General features: G+C 44.1%; 1 protein-coding gene across 2 annotated transcripts in view; it reads left to right on the forward strand.

Moving 5' to 3' along the window:
• Positions 1–12,178: 12,178 nt before the first annotated feature.
• Positions 12,179–20,182, forward strand: part of LOC121531561 (potassium voltage-gated channel subfamily D member 2-like) — a 147,680-nt gene continuing 139,676 nt past the window's right edge. For both annotated transcript variants that reach the window (XM_041836820.2, XM_041836821.2), the window contains exons 1-2: positions 12,179–12,557; positions 12,860–14,066. In XM_041836820.2, the coding sequence (XP_041692754.1) occupies positions 12,955–14,066 (1,112 nt within the window). In that variant the 5' untranslated portion in view covers positions 12,179–12,557; positions 12,860–12,954. The remainder of the gene's footprint in view (positions 12,558–12,859; positions 14,067–20,182) is intronic.

Below are 20,182 nucleotides of genomic sequence, written 5' to 3' on the forward strand. Positions count from 1 at the left end.
CCCGTCAACCACTCGTCCCCCTCTCTGATCCGGACCAGGTGATACGCATTGCGTAGGTCTAGCTTGGTGAACACCGTAGCACCCTGTAAGGAGTCGAAGGCAGCACTCATCAAGGGCAGGGGGATACTTGTTCTTGACCGTGATGTCATTCAACCCCCGATAATCAATACAGTCGAAGAGAGCCATCCTTCTTACCCACAAAGAAGAATCCAGCCCCCAGGGGTGATGACGAGGGACGAAACGAGACCAGCAGCTAGGGACTCCTTGATGTGGTCTCCAACGCCTCACGTTCAGGTCGGGAGATACTGTATAACCTTCCCCTTGGGGTAGACAGCTCCAGGAACCAGGTTGATGGCACAATCATATGGTCGGTGGGGAGGAGTGACAGAGCCTTCTGCTTACTGAAAACTTCCCCCAAATCGTGATATGTCTCGGGAACCAGGGACAAATCTAGGGGTTTAGCCTCAATCACCTGACTGGGAACCGAATGGGGGCAGGCAGTCTTGAGACAGTTAGCATGACAATCAAGGCTCCAACTCGTTACCTTGCCCGTCACCCAATCGAACGTGGGATTGTGTTCCTTCAGCCAGGGGTATCCAAGGACCAGAGGAACATGGGAAGACGGCAGAATGAAGAATGAAATCATCTCAGAATGATTCCCGACAACCGCATCTTAACCGGTTCAGTCCTCATCGTGATACGTGCCAGACTACTGCCGTTCAGAGTGGTCGCTTCAATGGCTTCCGGCAATTGCTCCTTGGAAAGCCCCAGCTGTTCCACCAACTCGGCATCAAGAAAGCTTCCATCGGCACCTGAATCGATAAAAGCGTTAAGCGCTAAGCTCTGATTCCTGTTCACAAGGGTAGCCGGAAACGGGGTCTGACAGAGTACTGAGAGGTTGAAACTGGCTCGCTAAAAGTCCTCCCAACTTTGCTGAGCCGGGCAGTTTGGCGACCGCCGGGAACAAGTGGAGATGTAATGTCCCGAGCTACCACAGTAGAGGCAGCAGTTGGTCTTACGTCTATGTTGACGCTCCTCCTTGGTTAACCCGTGCCGCCCCACTTGCATGGGTTCAGAATCGGGAGAGAGGACCTCTCCACTAATCCATTGTGGTGGAGAATGATCGGCGTGTTCTGGTCCACCACCCGACCCGACTGGGAACTGAGAAGCTGATCGATTGGACGGACCCCATTGCTTCTCCCTCCTTCGCTCTCGGACTCGATTATCCACCCGAATAGACAAAGCTACCAAGCGGTCCAGGTCACTAGGCTCCGGATAGGAGATCAACTCATCCTTGAGCTGCTCCGACAGACCCTGGTAAAAGGCCGCTTGCAGAGACTCCTCGTTCACCCACTCTCCACAGCCAACGTCTTGAACTCGATCACGAAGTCGGCCCACGCTGCGAAGTTCCTTGGCGGCGAAAACAGGCGCTAGCTGCGTCCCTCCCTCGGACGGAATGGTCGAAGAGCTTCCTCATCTCGGCCGTGAACCCCTGGTATGAAGCCATGCAGGGATCCTGTCGTTCCCAAACGGCTGAAGCCCACTCCAGCGCTCGACCCACGCAGCAACTCAATCACAAAGGCTATCCTAGCCTTGTCTGTAGCATAAGAGTAGGGCTGTAGATCGAACACTAGTCCACACTGCATAAGGAAGGAACGGCATCTTCCCAGCTCCCCCCTCATACTTATCCGGCGTCGGAACCTTGGGCTCACGGATGGACACAGCTTCAGAAGCGGCAGGCGAGATGGGTGAAACCGGTAGTGGATCCTCCACCGGACACTTGCGTTGGTTCTGGACCTCCGTCAGACCGGTAGAAAGGTTCGAACTGACAACGCGATCTCCCGTAGTACCGTGCTATGATGGCCCAACATCTTCTCCTGCTGGGTAATAGCATGGCGAACAGAGTCCAGGTCCGCTGGGTTCATTACTGGCCGGATCGTTCTGTCACGGTTAACTAAGCCAGAACCCAGAAGCAGACCAGGACAAAGTACGTTGAGACAAGGTGAGTGTTTATTAATAGATTCCGAGTGAGGCTGAATAATCCAGGGAACAGAGCGGGTGGCGTGGATGGGTTGTTGAGGGTGCAGTGGTTGGTCGGTACTGGCTCGGCGGCCGCCGACCATCAGGCAGAGGTTGGGTGAAGGTTCGGGTGAGAGACTGCAGACAGAACAAAACGGAGGTCAGTACACAGCAAGTCAAAAGGGTGCAAAACAACAAAACTAACACTAATGGCTCAGAGACTGATACGCTGACAAACATACTGTTCATGGCTAACGATCCGGCAGGAACTGGATGTTGGGCCAGAGCCTAAGAAGGGTGATGATCAGGACCAGGTGTGCAGATTGCTGATGGGATGCAGGTGCGGAAAACAGAGCGCTCCCCGGAGCGTTCCGAACCCTCGGGAAACTGGAGATTCCGAACAGGAACACTAGTCACCAGACAGGACCCGACTCAGACAGCGGGATCGTCACACAGGAAGCGCGAAAAAATGCTAATATTGGTCCCATGACTTGAATGCTAAAACAATAACATGAGGAAATAGTGCCAGGGAAACTAAAACAAAGCATGGATTGCTGTCATACCTTGTCCATAGACTGCTTATGGTAAGGAAACCAAGGTGTAATTTTGTAATATGGGTGGACTATCCCTTTAAGAAACACACACACTTGCAAGACACAACACATGCAGGCACGTGTCCTCCATGATGCACTTACTGTGGGTGGGTGGGTGAGTTGTGCCAGTCAACCCACTGCCCTTCATACCCTTTGGATAACTCACTTAGCTTTTCTTCTCAGATTCTCTCTGCACACAAAAGCATGTATCCATTCACAAACACACACACACACACACACACACACACACTTCCCCTTACCAAGTACAATAAGGAAGCGGTTTATCTGTTTTATATTACACGTCCACAGGGGGTCAATAACTCATTAGAGTTGGGCAGAGAGGAGCGGGGGATGTGGAGGATGTGGTGTGTGTGTGTGTGTGTGTGTTTTCCATGTGTGTGTGTGTGTGTGTTACCTGGAGGAGGAATCATGTGTTAGTGACCAGACCAAAGGTCAAAGGTCAGCAGCATACAACTTCATTAGTGGTGTGTTAGTGACCAGACCAAAGGTCAAAGGTCAGAAGCACACAGCTTCATTAGTGGTGTGTCATGAAGCATGGTGGTGGAAGGCCTCCAGGGATGACACCACCAGGATACCAAATGCATCAGCTGCTGTCCTTAATCTGTGTACTGCAAGTGTTGCCCTCGCGTACGATACAATACTTTTTGTACAAGGGTCAGCGACTCAGCTTTTGCCCTTTGTGTACACTCTGCAAATTCCGGTACCATGTACCAGGGTTAGGGCCATTCAATTTTAATTCAGGAAGTAAAGTGAAATTCCGATTCCAATTTTCCCTCAAGGGAAAAGCAAGGAGGAAAATGTGAATTGGGTTAGGAATGTCGGGCATAGTTTCTGAATGGACTGAATTGAAACGTAACAGTGCTGTAGAATGTACTCCCTCCTCATCTGACATCATGCAGTGATTACATTGTGTACATTAGTTATGTTCTGTTTGTCTCTGCGTGGTTAACGTCCCATATTACATGATTACATGGGAGGGGAATGTTCTATTGACCATCAGGCCCACGTATGTTAGGTAGAATTATTATTTTTATTATTATTATTATTAGCATTATGTATTATGTATGGATGTACCTAATAAAGTGTGAGAAATCAACTTTATTGGATGATTTCAAATGTCACTAACATCCTCCTTCACCATACGGACCTGGGTTAAAATATGATTGCATATCATTTCAAATACTTTATCTGTGCTTGATTGAGCTTGCCTAGGCTTAATGGACCAATAGAATAGTTCAAAACTGCAATCTCTCTCCATCTGGCACTCTAGACAGCTAACAGTCAATGATAACAGCATTTGAAAGATTTCAAATGGTATTTGAACCCAGGTCTGTTTGCCATCTTGTTGACCTGAATGAAATGGACCCTGCTGGCCTGTGTCCTTCACCTCTCTCTGGACAGGCAGTGTATGGACACGTCTGTTTAATCATTTCATCTCCATCACTGAGCTGGAGTCTGTATATGCATATGAGAGAAAACAGGACACACGCACGCACGCACGCACGCACGCACGCACACGCACGCACACACACACACACACACACACACACACACACACACACACACACACACACACACACACACCAATAAACTGTGGCTGTAGAACTGAAGTCTACTAAATACGCTGAGCAGACTGCAGACTGTCATACAATCACTGAAGACTCTAAATTGTGTGTAGGGGTGGGTGAGGGTGTGTGAATGGGTACATGCTTTTGTGTGCATTTCTATGTGTGTGTGTGTGTGTGTGTGTGTTTGTGTGTGTGTGTGTGTGTGTGTGTGTGTGTGTGTGTGTGTGTGTGTGTGTGTGTGTGTGTGTGTGTGTGTGTGTGTTTGTGAATGGATACATGCTTTTGTGTGCAGAGAGAATCTGAGAAGAAAAGCTAAGTGAGTTATCCAAAGGGTATGAAGGGCAGTGGGTTGACTGCCACAACTCACCCACCCACCCACAGTAAGTGCATCATGGAGGACACAGGCGCAGCACTGGGTATAGAGACAATAAGGACCAGTTAGTTCACAGGGCAGGGTTTATCCCTCGTACACAACCAAATCCATCAAGGTTGGGGTGACGCCTCTTGCCTCTCTGTGTTCCCAGTTACCATTTTCAGCAGACACAGAGAGAGGGCATGGTATCACACAGATATGGCATCATTATGTATTTCAGAGAGGGAGGCTGATGCTTGAAAATCATATTGTTGAATGTTACAATACTTTGGGGATTTCCCACCTCCTACATCACCGGTGACTTTGATTCTACATGACAGATCCTGTTGCCAAAAATAGGTGGTAGGGAATCCTTGGTGAAATGAGTTACATAATGAGAAGCAGTTCACACAAAAAAAGTTTCAACTCTATCTCCTTCAGGACAGAAGATGGCTGTTTTCAAATCTCTTCATGCTGCTGGTGCTCCTGATTTAGAATGGAAGAAACTAATTAATGGATATAAAGAGGCAAAATCCATAATTACACTGAGCTAGCGAAGTAATTAAATCAATTACATACTGTGTCAACAACACTCATCCGAGCACAGCAGTACATGTGATGTGATGTGTGTGTGTGTGTGTGTGTGTGTGTGTGTTCACTCACTGTGCATTCAATTAGCTGGCGAATGAGGGAGAAAATGACGTCTGCTGTCTGACGCTTTCCATGGTGCTGAAGAAACAAACATTGGGCTTTACCTGCAGAGAGAAGGAGGTCTGTGGAGACAAATGGCAAATGGCAAGGGGGCGGCTGTTATTTTTGTTATAGCCTTTCCCCACTGTCTGCCCTGGCAAATTTGATTTTAAACCCAACCCTAACCTTAACCACACTGCTAACCTTATGCCCAACCCTACCCTTGTTTTCCAGAATTTTTACAATATAGGCCTAGCCAATTTAGATTTTGTGGATGTGCTATCTAGTGGAAACCATTTTACCTAATGTCTGCCTTGGCTGGTTGCAGGTGCATTCATCTCCCAGTCAGATTATTCACACTAGGCAGCAACACATGCTTTCAGCTTCACAGGCACGCGCTGCCGCAGCTGTCTTGAATAACGCGCGGAGCCAGCACAGTCCGCGCTACGTCAGACTAGCTGCTTCTCTCTCTCTCTCTCTCTCGCTCCCACTAGAAGCGGGAGTCAGTGTTTGCATTATGGAACACATGACAGACATTCGTTACGGTTCTTTTAGAGAGAGAACGACAGAGCAGTGCAGTAGGCTGCAGCCTCCAGATTACACGGTTCATGGCAGCATGCATCGCCTCCTCACTGTACAACAAGTCACGAGTCACGACCATTCACAATATCACTAAGCTTAGCCTACTTAACACTTCTAATAGAGGTTTATGGATTTGATAAGACTAGATTATATTTAGGTTATTATATTTCTATACCCCTAGCCATATAAAGGCTATATAGGTATTACCCAAGGAGCACCATTAATCCAAATGGTGCATAATGATACAGTGAGGGAAAAAAGTATTTGATCCCCTGCTGATTTTGTACGTTTGCCCACTGACAAAGAAATGATCAGTCTATAATTTTTATGGTAGGTTTATTTGAACAGTGAGAGACAGAATAACAACAAAAATAATCCAGAAAAACTGTTATAATGTTATAAATAAATTGATTTGCATTTTAATGAGGGAAATAAGTATTTGACCCCTCTGCAAAACATGACTTAGTACTTGGTGGCAAAACCCTTGTTGGCAATCACAGAGGTCAGATGTTTCTTGTAGTTGGCCACCAGGTTTGCACACATCTCAGGAGGGATTTTGTCCCACTCCTCTTTGCAGATCTTCTCCAAGTCATTAAGGTTTCGAGGCTGACGTTTGGCAACTCGAACCTTCAGCTCCCTCCACAGATTTTCTATGGGATTGAGGTCTGGAGACTGGCTAGGCCACTCCAGGACCTTAATGTGCCTCTTCTTGAGCCACTCCTTTGTTGCCTTGGCCGTGTGTTTTGGGTCATTGTCATGCTGGAATACCCATCCACGACCCATTTTCAATGCCCTGGCTGATGGAAGGAGGTTCTCACCCAAGATTTGACAGTACATGGCCCCATCCATCGTCCCTTTGATGCGGTGAAGTTGTCCTGTCCCCTTAGCAGAAAAACACCCCCAAAGCATAATGTTTCCACCTCCATGTTTGACGGTGGGGATGGTGTTCTTGGGGTCATAGGCAGCATTCTTCCTCCTCCAAACACAGCGAGTTGAGTTGATGCCAAAGAGCTCGATTTTGGTCTCATCTGACCACAACACTTTCACCCAGTTCTCCTCTGAATCATTCAGATGTTCATTGGCAAACTTCAGACGGGCCTGTATATGTGCTTTCTTGAGCAGGGGGACCTTGCGGGAGCTGCAGGATTTCAGTCCTTCACGGCGTAGTGTGTTACCAATTGTTTTCTTGGTGACTATGGTCCCAGCTGCCTTGAGATCATTGACAGGATCCTCCCGTGTAGTTCTGGGCTGATTCCTCACCGTTCTCATGATCATTGCAACTCCACGAGGTGAGATCTTGCATGGAGCCCCAGGCCGAGGGAGATTGACAGTTATTTTGTGTTTCTTCCATTTGCGAATAATCGCACCAACTGTTGTCACCTTCTCACCAAGCTGCTTGGCGATGGTCTTGTAGCCCATTCCAGCCTTGTGTAGGTCTACAATCTTGTCCCTGACATCCTTGGAGAGCTCTTTGGTCTTGGCCATGGTGGAGAGTTTGGAATCTGATTGATTGATTGCTTCTGTGGACAGGTGTCTTTTATACAGGTAACAAGCTGAGATTAGGAGCACTCCCTTTAAGAGTGTGCTCCTAATCTCAGCTCGTTACCTGTATAAAAGACACATGGGAGTCAGAAATCTTTCTGATTGAGAGGGGGTCAAATACTTATTTCCCTCATCAAAATCCAAATCAATTTATAACATTTTTGACATGCGTTTTTCTGGATTTTTTTGTTGTTATTCTGTCTCTCACTGTTCAAATAAACCTACCATTAAAATTATAGACTGATCATTTCTTTGTCAGTGGGCAAACGTACAATATCAGCAGGGGGATCAAATACTTTTTTCCCTCACTGTACATACTACAGGAGGATAATGAACAACCTGTTCAGTGAATGCATCTTCATCCATACATCAATGAAACTTCACAGAACCATCAGTTTTAATCATTCAATTCACTCTCGGTTCCTGCTACTGTTTTACGCCTACAATAAACCAATGAATCAATCAATCAAATGTATTTTATAAAGCCCTTTTTACATGATTGCTGCATCATTAACCCATATTTTCTAACTGACGATTATATCTGGTACTGTCCCCAAGGTTTTGAAGGCGGCCCATGTACTCCCCCTTCATAGAGGTGGTGACCCTTGTGACCTAAATAATTATCGGCCTATTTCTAAACTTTTTTGCCTAGCTAAAATATTAGAATCCTCTGATTAATTCTCAGCTAAGATCTTTCTTATCTTTGAAATGTATTCTACATGTACATTACTGTTCAAAAGTTTGGGGTCACTTAGACATTTCCTTGTTTTCGAAAGAAGAATAGCCATGAGAATAACATCAAATTGATCAGAAATACAGTGTAGACATTGTTAATGTTGTAAATGGCTATTGTAGCTGGAAGCGACTGATTTGTAATGGAATATAGAGGCGTATAGAGGCCCATTACCAGCAACCATCAGTCCTGTGTTCCAATGGCACGTTGTGTTTGCTAATCCAAGTTTATCATTTTAAAAGGTTAATTAATCATTAGAAAACCATTTTGCAATTATGTTAGCACAGCTGAAAACTCTTGTGCTGATTAAAGAAGCAATTCAACTGGCCTTCTTGAGACTAGCTGAGTATCTGGAGCATCAGCAATTGTGGGTTCGATTAGAGGCTCAAAATGGCCAGAAACAAAGAACCTTCTTCTGAAACTCGTCAGTCTATTCTTGTTCTGAGAAATGAAGGCTATTCCATGCGAGAAATTGCCAAGAAACTGAAGATCTCGTACAACGCTGTGTACTACTCCCTTCACAGAACAGCGCAAACTGGCTCTAACCAGAATAGAAAGAGGAGTGGGAGGCCCCGGTGCACAACTGAGCAAGAGGACAAATACATTAGAGTGTCTAGTTTGAGAAACAGACGCCTCACAGGTCCTCAACTGGCAGCTTCATTAAATAGTACCCGCAAAACACCAGTCTCAACATCAACAGTGAAGAGGTGACTCCGGGATGCTGACCTTCTAGGCAGAGTTGCAAAGAAAAAGCCATATCTCAGACTGGCCAATAAAAATAAAATATTAATATGGGCAGTCTGAGATATGGCTTTTTCTTTGCAACTCTGCCTAGAAGGTCAGCATCCCGGAGTCGCCTCTTCACTGTTGACGTTGAGACTGGTGTTTTGCGGGTGTTTTGCCGACTCTTTTCTCTGTGTATATCAATGATGTCGCTCTTGCTGCTGGTGACTCTCAGATCCACCTCTACGCAGTCGACACTATTTTGTATACATCTGGCCCTTCATTGGACACTGTGTTAACAAACCTCCAAACGAGCTTCAATGCCATACAACACTCCTTCTGTAGCCTCCAACTGCTCTTAAACACTAGTAAAACTAAATGCATGCTCTTCAATCGAACGCTGCTGGCACCCGCCCACCCGACTAGAATCACTACTCTCGACGGGTCTGACCTAGAGTATGTGGACAACTACAAATACCTAGGTGTCTGGTTAGACTGTAAACTCTCCTTCCAGACTCACATTAAGCATCTCCAATCCAAAGTTAAATCTAGAATCGGCTTCCTATTTCGCAACAAAGCCTCCTTCACTCATGCTGCCGAACATGCCCTCGTAAAACTGACTATCCTACCGATCCTTGACTTCGGCGATGTCATTTACAAAATAGCCTCCAACACTCTACTCAGCAAATTGGATGTAGTCTATCACAGTGCCATCCGTTTTGTCACCAAAGCCCCATATACTACCCACCACTGTGACCTGTACGCTCTTGTTGGCTGGTCCTCACTACATATTCGTCACCAAACCCACTGGCTCCAGGCCAACTATAAATCACTGCAAGGCAAATCTACGCATTATCTAAGCTCATTGGTCACCATAGCAACACCCACCCGTAGTATGCGCTCCAGCAGGTATATCTCACTGGTCATCCCCAAAGCCAACACCTCCTTTGGCAGCCATTCCTTCCAGTTCTCTGCTGCCAATGACTGGAACGAACTGCAAAAATCTCTGAAGCTGGAGACTCTTATCTCCCTCACTAACTTTAAGCATCAGTTGTCAGAGCACCTTACCGATCACTGCACCTGTACACAGCCCTTCTGAAATTAGCCCACTCAACTACCTCATCCCCATATTGTTATTTATTTTGCTCATTTGCACCCCAGTATCTCTATTTGCACATCATCTCTTGCACATTCTATCATTCCAGTGTTAATACTAATTGTAATTATTTTGCACTATGGCCTATTTAATGCCTTACCTCCATAACTTGCTACATTTGCACACACTGTATATATATTTTCTGTGGTATTTTTGACTTTATGTTTTGTTTTACCCCATATGTAACTCTGTGTTGTTTTTTTTATCGCACTGCTTTGCTTTATCTTGGCCATGTCGCAGTTGTAAATGAGAACATGTTCTCAACTGGCTTACCTGGTTAAATAAAAGTGAAATAAAAAATAAAATAAAAAATTACAACATTAACAATGTCTACACTGTATTTCTGATCAATTTGATGTTATTTTAATGGACAAGAAATGTGCTTTTCTTTCGAAAACAAGGCCATTTCTAAGTGACCCCAAACTTTTGAACGGTAGTGTACATCAGTCGGGTTTTAGACCAGGTCATAACACTATCTCTGCTGCATCCCTAGTTATAAATGATGTGGTGAACAGTATGGATAAAAGGCAACATCGTGCTGCCCTCTTCACTGACCTGTCAAAGGCTTTCCATACTGTTGATCACTCACTGCTAATTCAGAGGCTTTCCTCAATTGGCCTAGACCAGGCTGCATGTAACTGGTTTAAACATTACTTGACAGGATAGAACTCACTGTATATCTACTGATGGTGTTAAATCTGGATTCCTGGATATTATAAAAGGTGTTCTGCAGGGGTCAATTCTGGGTCCTGTACTTTTTACTGTTTACATTAACAATATCTATTTGTCTGTAAAAAAAAATGGTAACCTGCACTTGTATGTCAATGATACTGTTGTGTATGCTATTGCCCCCACGGTTGACCAGGCTCTATCTGAACTACAGTCTGCCTTCACTGTATTACAGAAAAACGTTATTGACCTGAAATTAGTATTGCATGCAGGTAAAACTATATATGTTGTTCTCTTCAGCACATAAAAATAACTCTGATGATTTAAGCAGATGTACTTTGGATGGTGTCCATACTGATCGTGTCCGTGCTTACAAATATCTGGGCATCTGGATAGATGAAAAGCTGTCTTTTAAAAAGCATATTGATGAGTTAGTTAAGAAGCTGAGAATAAAAATGGGCTTCTTCTATAGAAATAGGTCCTGCCTCTCGCTAAATAGTAGAAAGCAGATTATTCAGTCGACGTTCCCATTGGTCCTAGACTATGGCGACATCATCTGTATCAATGCAGCTGCCACTTCATTGAAGCCGCTAGATCCAGTTTATCATAGAGCACTACCCTTTATTACGGGCGACAATTTTAGTACTCATCACTGCATTCTCTACCAGAAAGTTGGTTGGCCCTCTTTGATGTCACTTAGGTTGATACATTGCTATGTTTTCATTTATAAAGCCCTTTTACAGAAAGTCTCACTTTACCTAACATTATTACTAAACTTTAGACATTAGAGTGACCTCACCTGGTCTTAGGGATAGCGAACTCTGGAATGTTCTTAAATTTGATGTTTTAATGCCTCTAGGGCAATTCAGAAGGCTGACTCAGGACCTTATTACTGATGAATGTGTTTGTTTTTTATGACCATGTTTTTCTTTCTACTTGCATTTTGTATTTATACTTTGATGTGTGTATTTGATGTTATTTATGTAATTCAGGGCTCATCTGTAAAAGAGACCTTGGTCTCAGTATGACTCCCTGATAAAAAAATAAAGGTTAAATAACATCAGCAGTTGTCACTAAGTGCTTTACAGATACCCAGCCTAAAACGCCAAAGAGCATGCAATGCAGATCTATAAGCACAATTACAAGGCTTCTCAGCAAAATACCCGTATAAGCTAAACGGAAAAATAGCCGAGTGGGCATTTAACATAATTCAATCATATTCCAACTGTTATAAAACATATTTAATGAACGCTAACAACACTTGACACAGTATTGTAACATCACCAGCCAACGCGGGAAATCACAAAGAATGTCGGTGATCCAAAGCAAAGGCAGTCAGAAGCGGATAACTTTCACAGTTTTGGAGATAACACCTAATTCGTTAATTCCATTTTCTATTCATGAGTTAATCTTTTTAACGAACCACACCACCAGTTGTGAAATTTCTAAACCTGCAGGGAGACCACTCCTTTTTATAGCTGCAGCTTTTCCCATCTCCTCTCCTTTCTCCACACACGCTCGCTCGGTTCCTGAGGGGGTGGTCTTGCAGTTAGTCAGTCAGTGGATGTGAGAGGAGCAGATTAGTTGCGCTTTTATTGCGGAGCAGCTGCAACGGAAGAAATAGGCACCAGAGAGACACCACTAACTGACCGTTTTCTCTTTCTTACCGGGTGATGGAAAGAAAACCGGTGGATGGAATATTAAACATGGATCGAGGGAGACTGCTGAAACTACTGGCTGATTCTCTAACTTGTTGATGCACCGTTATTTACCAGTCCTTTGCTTTGAGGATTTTCCCTGCTTGTTGGCGTAAAGTGAAGCGGGTGGAACAGAAGTAGTCTATTTGTTCTCTTATGGAGACAGATTGTGTTTCATTGATTTAACTATGCATTGTGAAGAATAAGTTATGGTAAGATTTCCATTAAATCTATATTTTTTTCTGGTTCAATTGTTCAATTTTAGACTGATATGTGTGTCTGTGTGTTTAGTTCCCATTTATTTTCTTAGCAACAAAACAATTGACAACTTTAATTGAAAATCAATGTAGAGTGATTGTCATCCTCTACCCCCCAACCCCAACCATATTACAAGCTGGTTTTAACATTAGACCATCTGAGATATCCCACATTAGCCTATAGCCAACATGTACTTAAACTTTTGAATATAGTTTTCCCAATGCTATTCTAATACTTTGTATTGCCCCCTCTGTAGATGCCCATTCACCTATCCATTTCCAAGCCATAGCACTGTGATTGCCGACGCGGCAGGGTCGTTCAAAACACACCGGGTCGTTCCAACCGGTCAGCATGGCTGCAGGAGTGGCGGCATGGCTCCCCTTCGCCCGCGCGGCGGCTATAGGATGGATGCCGGTGGCCACCGGTCCTATGCCCATTCCTCCCCGGGAAAAGAAGAAATCCCAAGACCAGGGACTTATCATCCTCAACGTCAGCGGTCAGAAGTTCCAGACGTGGAGTAACACTTTGGAACGCTACCCGGACACTTTACTGGGGAGCACCGAGAAGGATTTCTTTTTCCACGAGGAAACAAAAGAGTACTTTTTTGACCGTGACCCTGACATTTTTAGACACATTCTGAATTTCTATCGCACGGGAAAACTGCACTACCCACGCCAAGAGTGTATTGCAGCTTATGATGAAGAGTTGTCGTTTTTTGGGATCATACCTGAGATTATTGGAGACTGTTGCTATGAGGAGTACAAGGACCGGCGGCGCGAGAACCAGGAGAGGCTGCAAGATGACGAGGATGACGAGAAAGAAGATATAGCTCCGCTAAACATGACCTTCCGGGAGTACATGTGGCGGGCTTTTGAGAACCCCCACACGAGCACAACGGCCCTGGTCCTCTACTATGTCACCGGGTTTTTCATAGCCATCTCAGTCATGGCCAACGTGGTGGAGACGGTGCCCTGTGGAACCCTCCCCAACCGCGCCAAGGAGATCTCGTGCGGGGACCGTTATGCAGTGGCCTTCTTCTGCTTGGACACGGCCTGCGTCATGATCTTCACCATCGAGTACCTCTTACGGTTAATCGCGGCCCCCAGCCGGTACAATTTTATGAAGAGTGTGATGAGCATAATCGACGTGGTCGCCATCATGCCTTACTACATCGGCTTGGTCATGACGGACAACGACCAAGTGAGCGGGGCTTTCGTCACCCTCAGGGTCTTCCGGGTTTTCAGGATTTTCAAATTCTCCCGCCACTCTGCGGGGCTGCGAATTCTGGGCTACACACTGAAGAGCTGCGCCTCGGAGCTGGGATTCCTCCTCTTCTCCCTCACCATGGCCATCATTATCTTCGCCACTGTGATGTTCTACGCAGAGAAGGGGTCCGCTTCCACCAAGTTCACCAGCATTCCCGCTGCTTTCTGGTACACCATTGTCACCATGACAACGCTGGGGTAAGTGTTGCCTCTTGGAGATGCTGGTTGTGAATGAGTTCAGTTCAGTATGTCGAAATGAGCTTGGGTACCAAAGCGCTTCTTGGTAGGCCTACAGCACAGTCACGCATCACTGCAGTTTCTCACTGATAAAGCCCAATCTTGGAAACTATTCTTCTGCATTCTAGGTCTATTCTATCTAGGCATATGAAACCTATGCCTATCATAACTTTTTCACACTTTATGGTACAGCAATTTGTATTTATTTATAGACCCTTGTCATTCTTATTATAAGGCTGGTAAACGTAACTGATTCAGAAACCCTCTCTCTCTCTGTCTCTGTCTCTGTCTCTGTCTCTCTCTCTCTCTCTCTCTCTCTCTCTCTCTCTCTCTCTCTCTCTCTCTCTCAATTTCAATTCAATTCAAGGGGCTTTATTGGCATGGGAAACATATGTTAACATTGCCAAAGCAAGTGAAGTAGATATTAAACAAAAGTGAAATAAACAATACAAAAATGAACAGTAAACATTCCACTCACAAATGTTCCAAAAAGAATAAAGACATTTCAAATGTCATATTATGTCTATATGCAGTGTTATAATGATGTGCAAATAGCTAAAGTACAAAAAGGAAAATAAATGAACATAAATATAGGTTGAATTTACAATGGTGTTTGTTCTTCACTGGTTGCCCTTTTCTTGTGGCAACAGGTCACAAATCTTGCTGCTGTGATGGCACACTGTGGTTTTTCACCCAGTAGATAAGGGAGTTTATCAAAATTGGATTTGTTTTCATATTCTTTGCGGGTCTGTGTAATCTGAGGGAAATATGTGTCTCTAATATGGTCATACATTTGGCAGGAAGTTAGGAAGTGCAGCTCAGTTTCCACCTCATTCTCTCTCTCTCTCTCTCTCTCTCTCTCTCTCTCTCTCTCTCTCTCTCTCTCTCTCTCTCTCTCTCTCTCTCTCTCTCTCTCTCTCTCTCTCGCTCTCGCTTTCTATCTCGCTCTCTTTCTCTCTCGCTCTCTCATCCCTCGTATCCCTCGGTGTCGACAGAGTGTGAGTGTGATATAACAATGTTAGAATTTTAATTTCAAGCCCATGAACAACGCAGCCAATCAGCTGTATGTGCTGATGCTGCATAAGTTAATTAATCATGGTTAAGGCGATCATTTTAATTAATGTAGCCTATATTGATGTGCGCACTCATCCAGTCAGTAGCTTATATGAGTGATTGATTGTTCTTTGAGGGGAATTATCTCTCCATGCATTCCATTCCATTCTGCGCGGAGCTCGAGTGCCGCAGCGGTTGCCGCCATGCTCTCCGTGGTGCTGAAAACCTCTGCGTTTGATTTAACGCCACGCTTGCTGCCAGCGTTCGTTGCTATTCTGCTATCTTGTGTTGTGCTGCTGCCGTCAAAATAATACCGACAAATACCGTGTGAGTGTCTGTCTGCCTGGCTGGCTGAAGCATGCAGCGCGAACATACGTCATAGCCTACTCTGGAAATAATCAGACCGTTCCTAATTCGCGTGTTAAAAATACCCGGGTTGCTACTTTGATCACCGCGCTCCTCTGAAGTCTGTTACTTTTCCTGTCTCAAAAGAGAGAGGAGAAATACAACTCGGCTTGACAGTTCCCTAGCCACCTTCTCGTGGCACATTGAAGTTTAGAAGGTATTATAGAATAATGTTTTAATAATTGAAGTTAGGAGGTTTTTGGACCAATGATCACAGATAATTCTGACCACTGACAAGGATGAAAGGGGAGTGAGTGAGAGAGAGAGAGAGAGAGAGAGAGAGAGAGAGAGAGAGAGAGAGAGAGAGAAAGAGAGAGAGAAAGAGAGTGAGAGAGAGAAAAAGAGAGGGAGAGCGGGAGAGAGAGAGAAAGAGAGGGAGAGAGGGAGAGAGAGAGAGAGAGAGAGAGAGAGAGAGAGACCACTCAACCACTGCGACATATATATAAAAAAATGCCTAGAAAATGTCCATATTACAGTCAAACTGCTGCGTCTGAGGGTGTTAAAACTTCTCGGCAGGTGTAATGACAGTTACAGTAATGCGGGGAATTCATGCATTATGGAAACATATTGTACAGTAATGTTCATGCATTATGGAAACATATTGTAATGTAATGTTCATGCATTATGGAAACACATTGTACAGTAATGTTCATGCATTATGGAAACATATTGTACAGTAATGTTCATGCATTATGTAAACATATTGTACAGTAATGTTCATTCATTATGGAAACATATTGTACAGTAATGTTCATTCATTATGGAAACACATTGTACAGTAATGTTCATGCATTATGTAAACATATTGTACAGTAATGTTCATGCATTATGTAAACATATTGTACAGTAATGTTCATTCATTATGGAAACATATTGTACAGTAATGTTCATGCATTATGTAAACATATTGTACAGTAATGTTCATGCATTATGGAAACATATTGTACAGTAATGTTCATTCATTATGGAAACACATTGTACAGTAATGTTCATGCATTATGTAAACATATTGTACAGTAATGTTCATGCATTATGGAAACATATTGTACAGTAATGTTCATTCATTATGGAAACACATTGTACAGTAATGTTCATGCATTATGTAAACATATTGTACAGTAATGTTCATGCATTATGGAAACATATTGTACAGTAATGTTCATTCATTATGGAAACACATTGTACAGTAATGTTCATGCATTATGTAAACATATTGTACAGTAATGTTCATGCATTATGGAAACATATTCTACAGTAATGTTCATTCATTATGGAAACATATTGTAATGTAATGTTCATGCATTATGGAAACATTGTATAGTAATGTTCATGCATTATGGAAACATATTGTACAGTAATGTTCATTCATTATGGAAACATATTGTAATGTAATGTTAATGCATTATGGAAACATATTGTACAGTAATTTACATGCATTATGGAAACATTTTGCTTTCCAAATGGCACCCCATTCCCTTTATAGTGCACTACTTTTGACAAGGGCCCATAGGGTTCTGGTCAAAGGTAGTGCACTATGTAAGGAATAGGATGCCATTTGCGACGCATACATTCTGTATATCTAGGCTAGTAGCAGAAAGATGAGATCCATTCTATTTTTCTTTACCTATCCACACTCACACCAGCTAGCCTCTCTGTCTCTGGCAGCTGGTTAGCCATCAAACAGGTTTAGAGGAAAACATTGTCCTTATATCATAGGACCATCTGGGTGTATTTGTGATTCGTTTCATGTTCATTTATCACCATTTAGAAATATAATTGATAGTAATTTACAAATAATTTATAACAATTATAGAGAGAGACATTGGCCACACGGTATTGTTATTAACCCTGATTTCAGCGGGTTGGTTGACTGGGAATACATGATGTTTCACAGCAATGACCTCTTTTACAGCAACAACCTCTTTTACAGCAACTATCTATTTTACAGCAACAACCTCTTTTACAGCAACTATCTATTTTACAGCAACTCCCTCTTTTACAGTGACGACTTGTGGAAGAGTTTCGACTTGGGGAATAATGAACGACTTGACAAGTTGTCCAGTCTTTAATTTGTTCAAATCAGTTATTATCCATGCAGTGCTTTGAGCTGAATTGATTCAAATCTATAATTATTTATGATAAAATGTGCTTATATTCCTGCAAGCACCTAGAGGCTTGTCGAAATATTGATGATTACGAAGGCAACAACTCCATCCATTTTCACCCGGCAGACTGCAGTTGACCACTCCATTCTTATATTTGTAGCTCTATCTCTTTTTAATCTTATTTCATTGAATTTAAATGAAATTGACCTCAACCCTGATGCTTAATCCCTACCATGTTGCTTATTGGCTTGATAAAGATGTTGAATAAACGTCGTAAGACTAAGCTGAATCAACCTTGTTAATGGTAACACTTTTGTTAGTCTGCAATACCCTCCTGTAACCTTAATGCTATCTGAGGATAACTACTAGACCTGCAATGACCGATTAGAACAGCAACTTGAGCGTCACGTTAATGTTGTTTGCAACTGTTTTCAACCCCCGTAAAGGTATTGATGGAGTATAATCATCATTATCTTCCAGAGAGAAAATATGTGGAAAAGTAGCTGGAAAACCCTCCTCTAACCTTCCTCTAACCTTCCTCTAACCCTCCTCTAACCCTCCTGTAACCTTCATCTAACCCTCCTCTAACCCTCCTGTAACCTTCCTCTAACCCTCCTCTAACCCTCCTTTAACCCTCCTCTAACCCTCCTCTAACCCTCCTTTAACCCTCCTTTAACCCTCCTTTAAGCCTCCTCTAACCCTCCTCCAACCCTCCTCCAACCCTCCTCTAACCCTCCTCTAACCCTCCTCTAACCTTCCTCTAATCCTCCTCTAACCTTCCTCCAACCCTCCTCCAACCCTCCTCTAACCCTCCTCTAACCCTCCTCCAACCCTCCTCTAACCCTCCTCCAACCCTCCTCTAACCCTCCTCTAACCTTCCTCTAATCCTCCTCTAACCCTCCTCTAACCCTCCTCTAACCCTCCTCCAACCCTCCTTTAACCCTCCTTTAAGCCTCCTCCAACCCTCCTCCAACCCTCCTCCAACCCTCCTCCAACCCTCCTCTAACCCTCCTCTAACCCTCCTCTAACCTTCCTCTAATCCTCCTCTAACCCTCCTCTAACCCTCCTCCAACCCTCCTTTAACCCTCCTTTAACCCTCCTCTAACCCTACTCCAACCTTCCTCTAACTCTCCTCTAACCCTCCTCCAACCCTCCTCCAACCCTACTCCAACCCTCCTCTAACTCTCCTCTAACTCTCCTCTAACCCTCCTCTAACCCTCCTTCAACCCTCCACTAACCCTCCCCTAACCTTCATAAAGTAATCAGAGGATATATCCCTTAAATATGGAGGGATCGTGATTGTGATGGTGTGGATCATTCTGTTTCAAAGCACAGCATGGAAACCAATTGATCAAAGTTGACCAAATCCTGATCCAGGTCTGATATCAATATTAACTTTCTAGTTTAGAATGGCAGCCTATTTCCTATAGGCCCTGGTCAAAAGTAGTGCACTAAATTGGGAATATGGTGCCATTTGAGAAACAGACATAGGCAAACCTATTCCAGAGGAGGTAGCAGCAGAGTAGCTACTAGCAGTTGAAACGAACCCCATAATCAGATCTGTTTGATTTCTGTTGCAATTACCTCCTTACCACAAACACTCTACCGTCAGTTACTGCATCGTATTCCTCCCCCTCCTCCTCCTCCTCCTCCTCCTCCTTGGATCACATGGAGGTAAAGACAGGACAGTGTCTGGACACTCCTCTCCCCCTGCTGATGGGCCATTGATGGTGCTTAAGCAGACGTGCAGACACCGGGGGAGAGAAGGAGAGGTGGAGGACCCCATTAGTTCCCACAGCCAGCCTCTTAGTAGGCAGCCTGAATGAGAGGGAAAATAGAAAGAGAAACAGGAAGTGGGGGAGAGAGGGAGGAAGAGAGAGAGAGAGGACAGAGAGAGAGGACAGAGAGAGAGGACAGAGAGAGATGACAGAGAGAGAGGGAGAGGACAGAGAGAGAGAGAGAGAGAGAGAGAGAGGACAGAGAGGACAGAGAGAGGACAGAGAGAGAGGACAGAGAGAGAGAGAGAGAGAGAGGACAGAGAGAGAGAGAGGACAGAGAGAGAGAGAGGACAGAGAGAGAGAGAGAGAGGACAGAGAAGAGAGAGAGAGAGGACAGAGAAGAGAGAGAGCAAACTAGAATGCTATTTGTCCCTAAACAGAGAGTACACAGTGGCAGAATACCTGACCACTGTGACTGACCCAAACTTAAGGAAATCTTTGACTATGTACAGATTCAGTGAACATAGCCTTGCTATTGAGAAAGGCCGCTGTAGGCAGAACTGGCTCTCAAGAGAACACAGGCTATGTGAACACTGCCCACAAAATGAGGTGGAAACTGAGCTGCACTTCCTAATTTTGATAAACTCCCATATCTATTGGGTGAAATACCACAGTGTGCCATCACAGCAGCAAGATTTGTGACCTGTTGCCACAAGAAAAGGGCAACCAGTGAAGAACAAACACCATTGTAAATAGAACCTATATTTATGTTTATATATTTTCTCTTTTGTACTTT

Source organism: Coregonus clupeaformis, unplaced genomic scaffold (assembly GCF_020615455.1).
Source record: "Coregonus clupeaformis isolate EN_2021a unplaced genomic scaffold, ASM2061545v1 scaf0361, whole genome shotgun sequence".
NCBI lineage: Eukaryota > Metazoa > Chordata > Actinopteri > Salmoniformes > Salmonidae > Coregonus > Coregonus clupeaformis.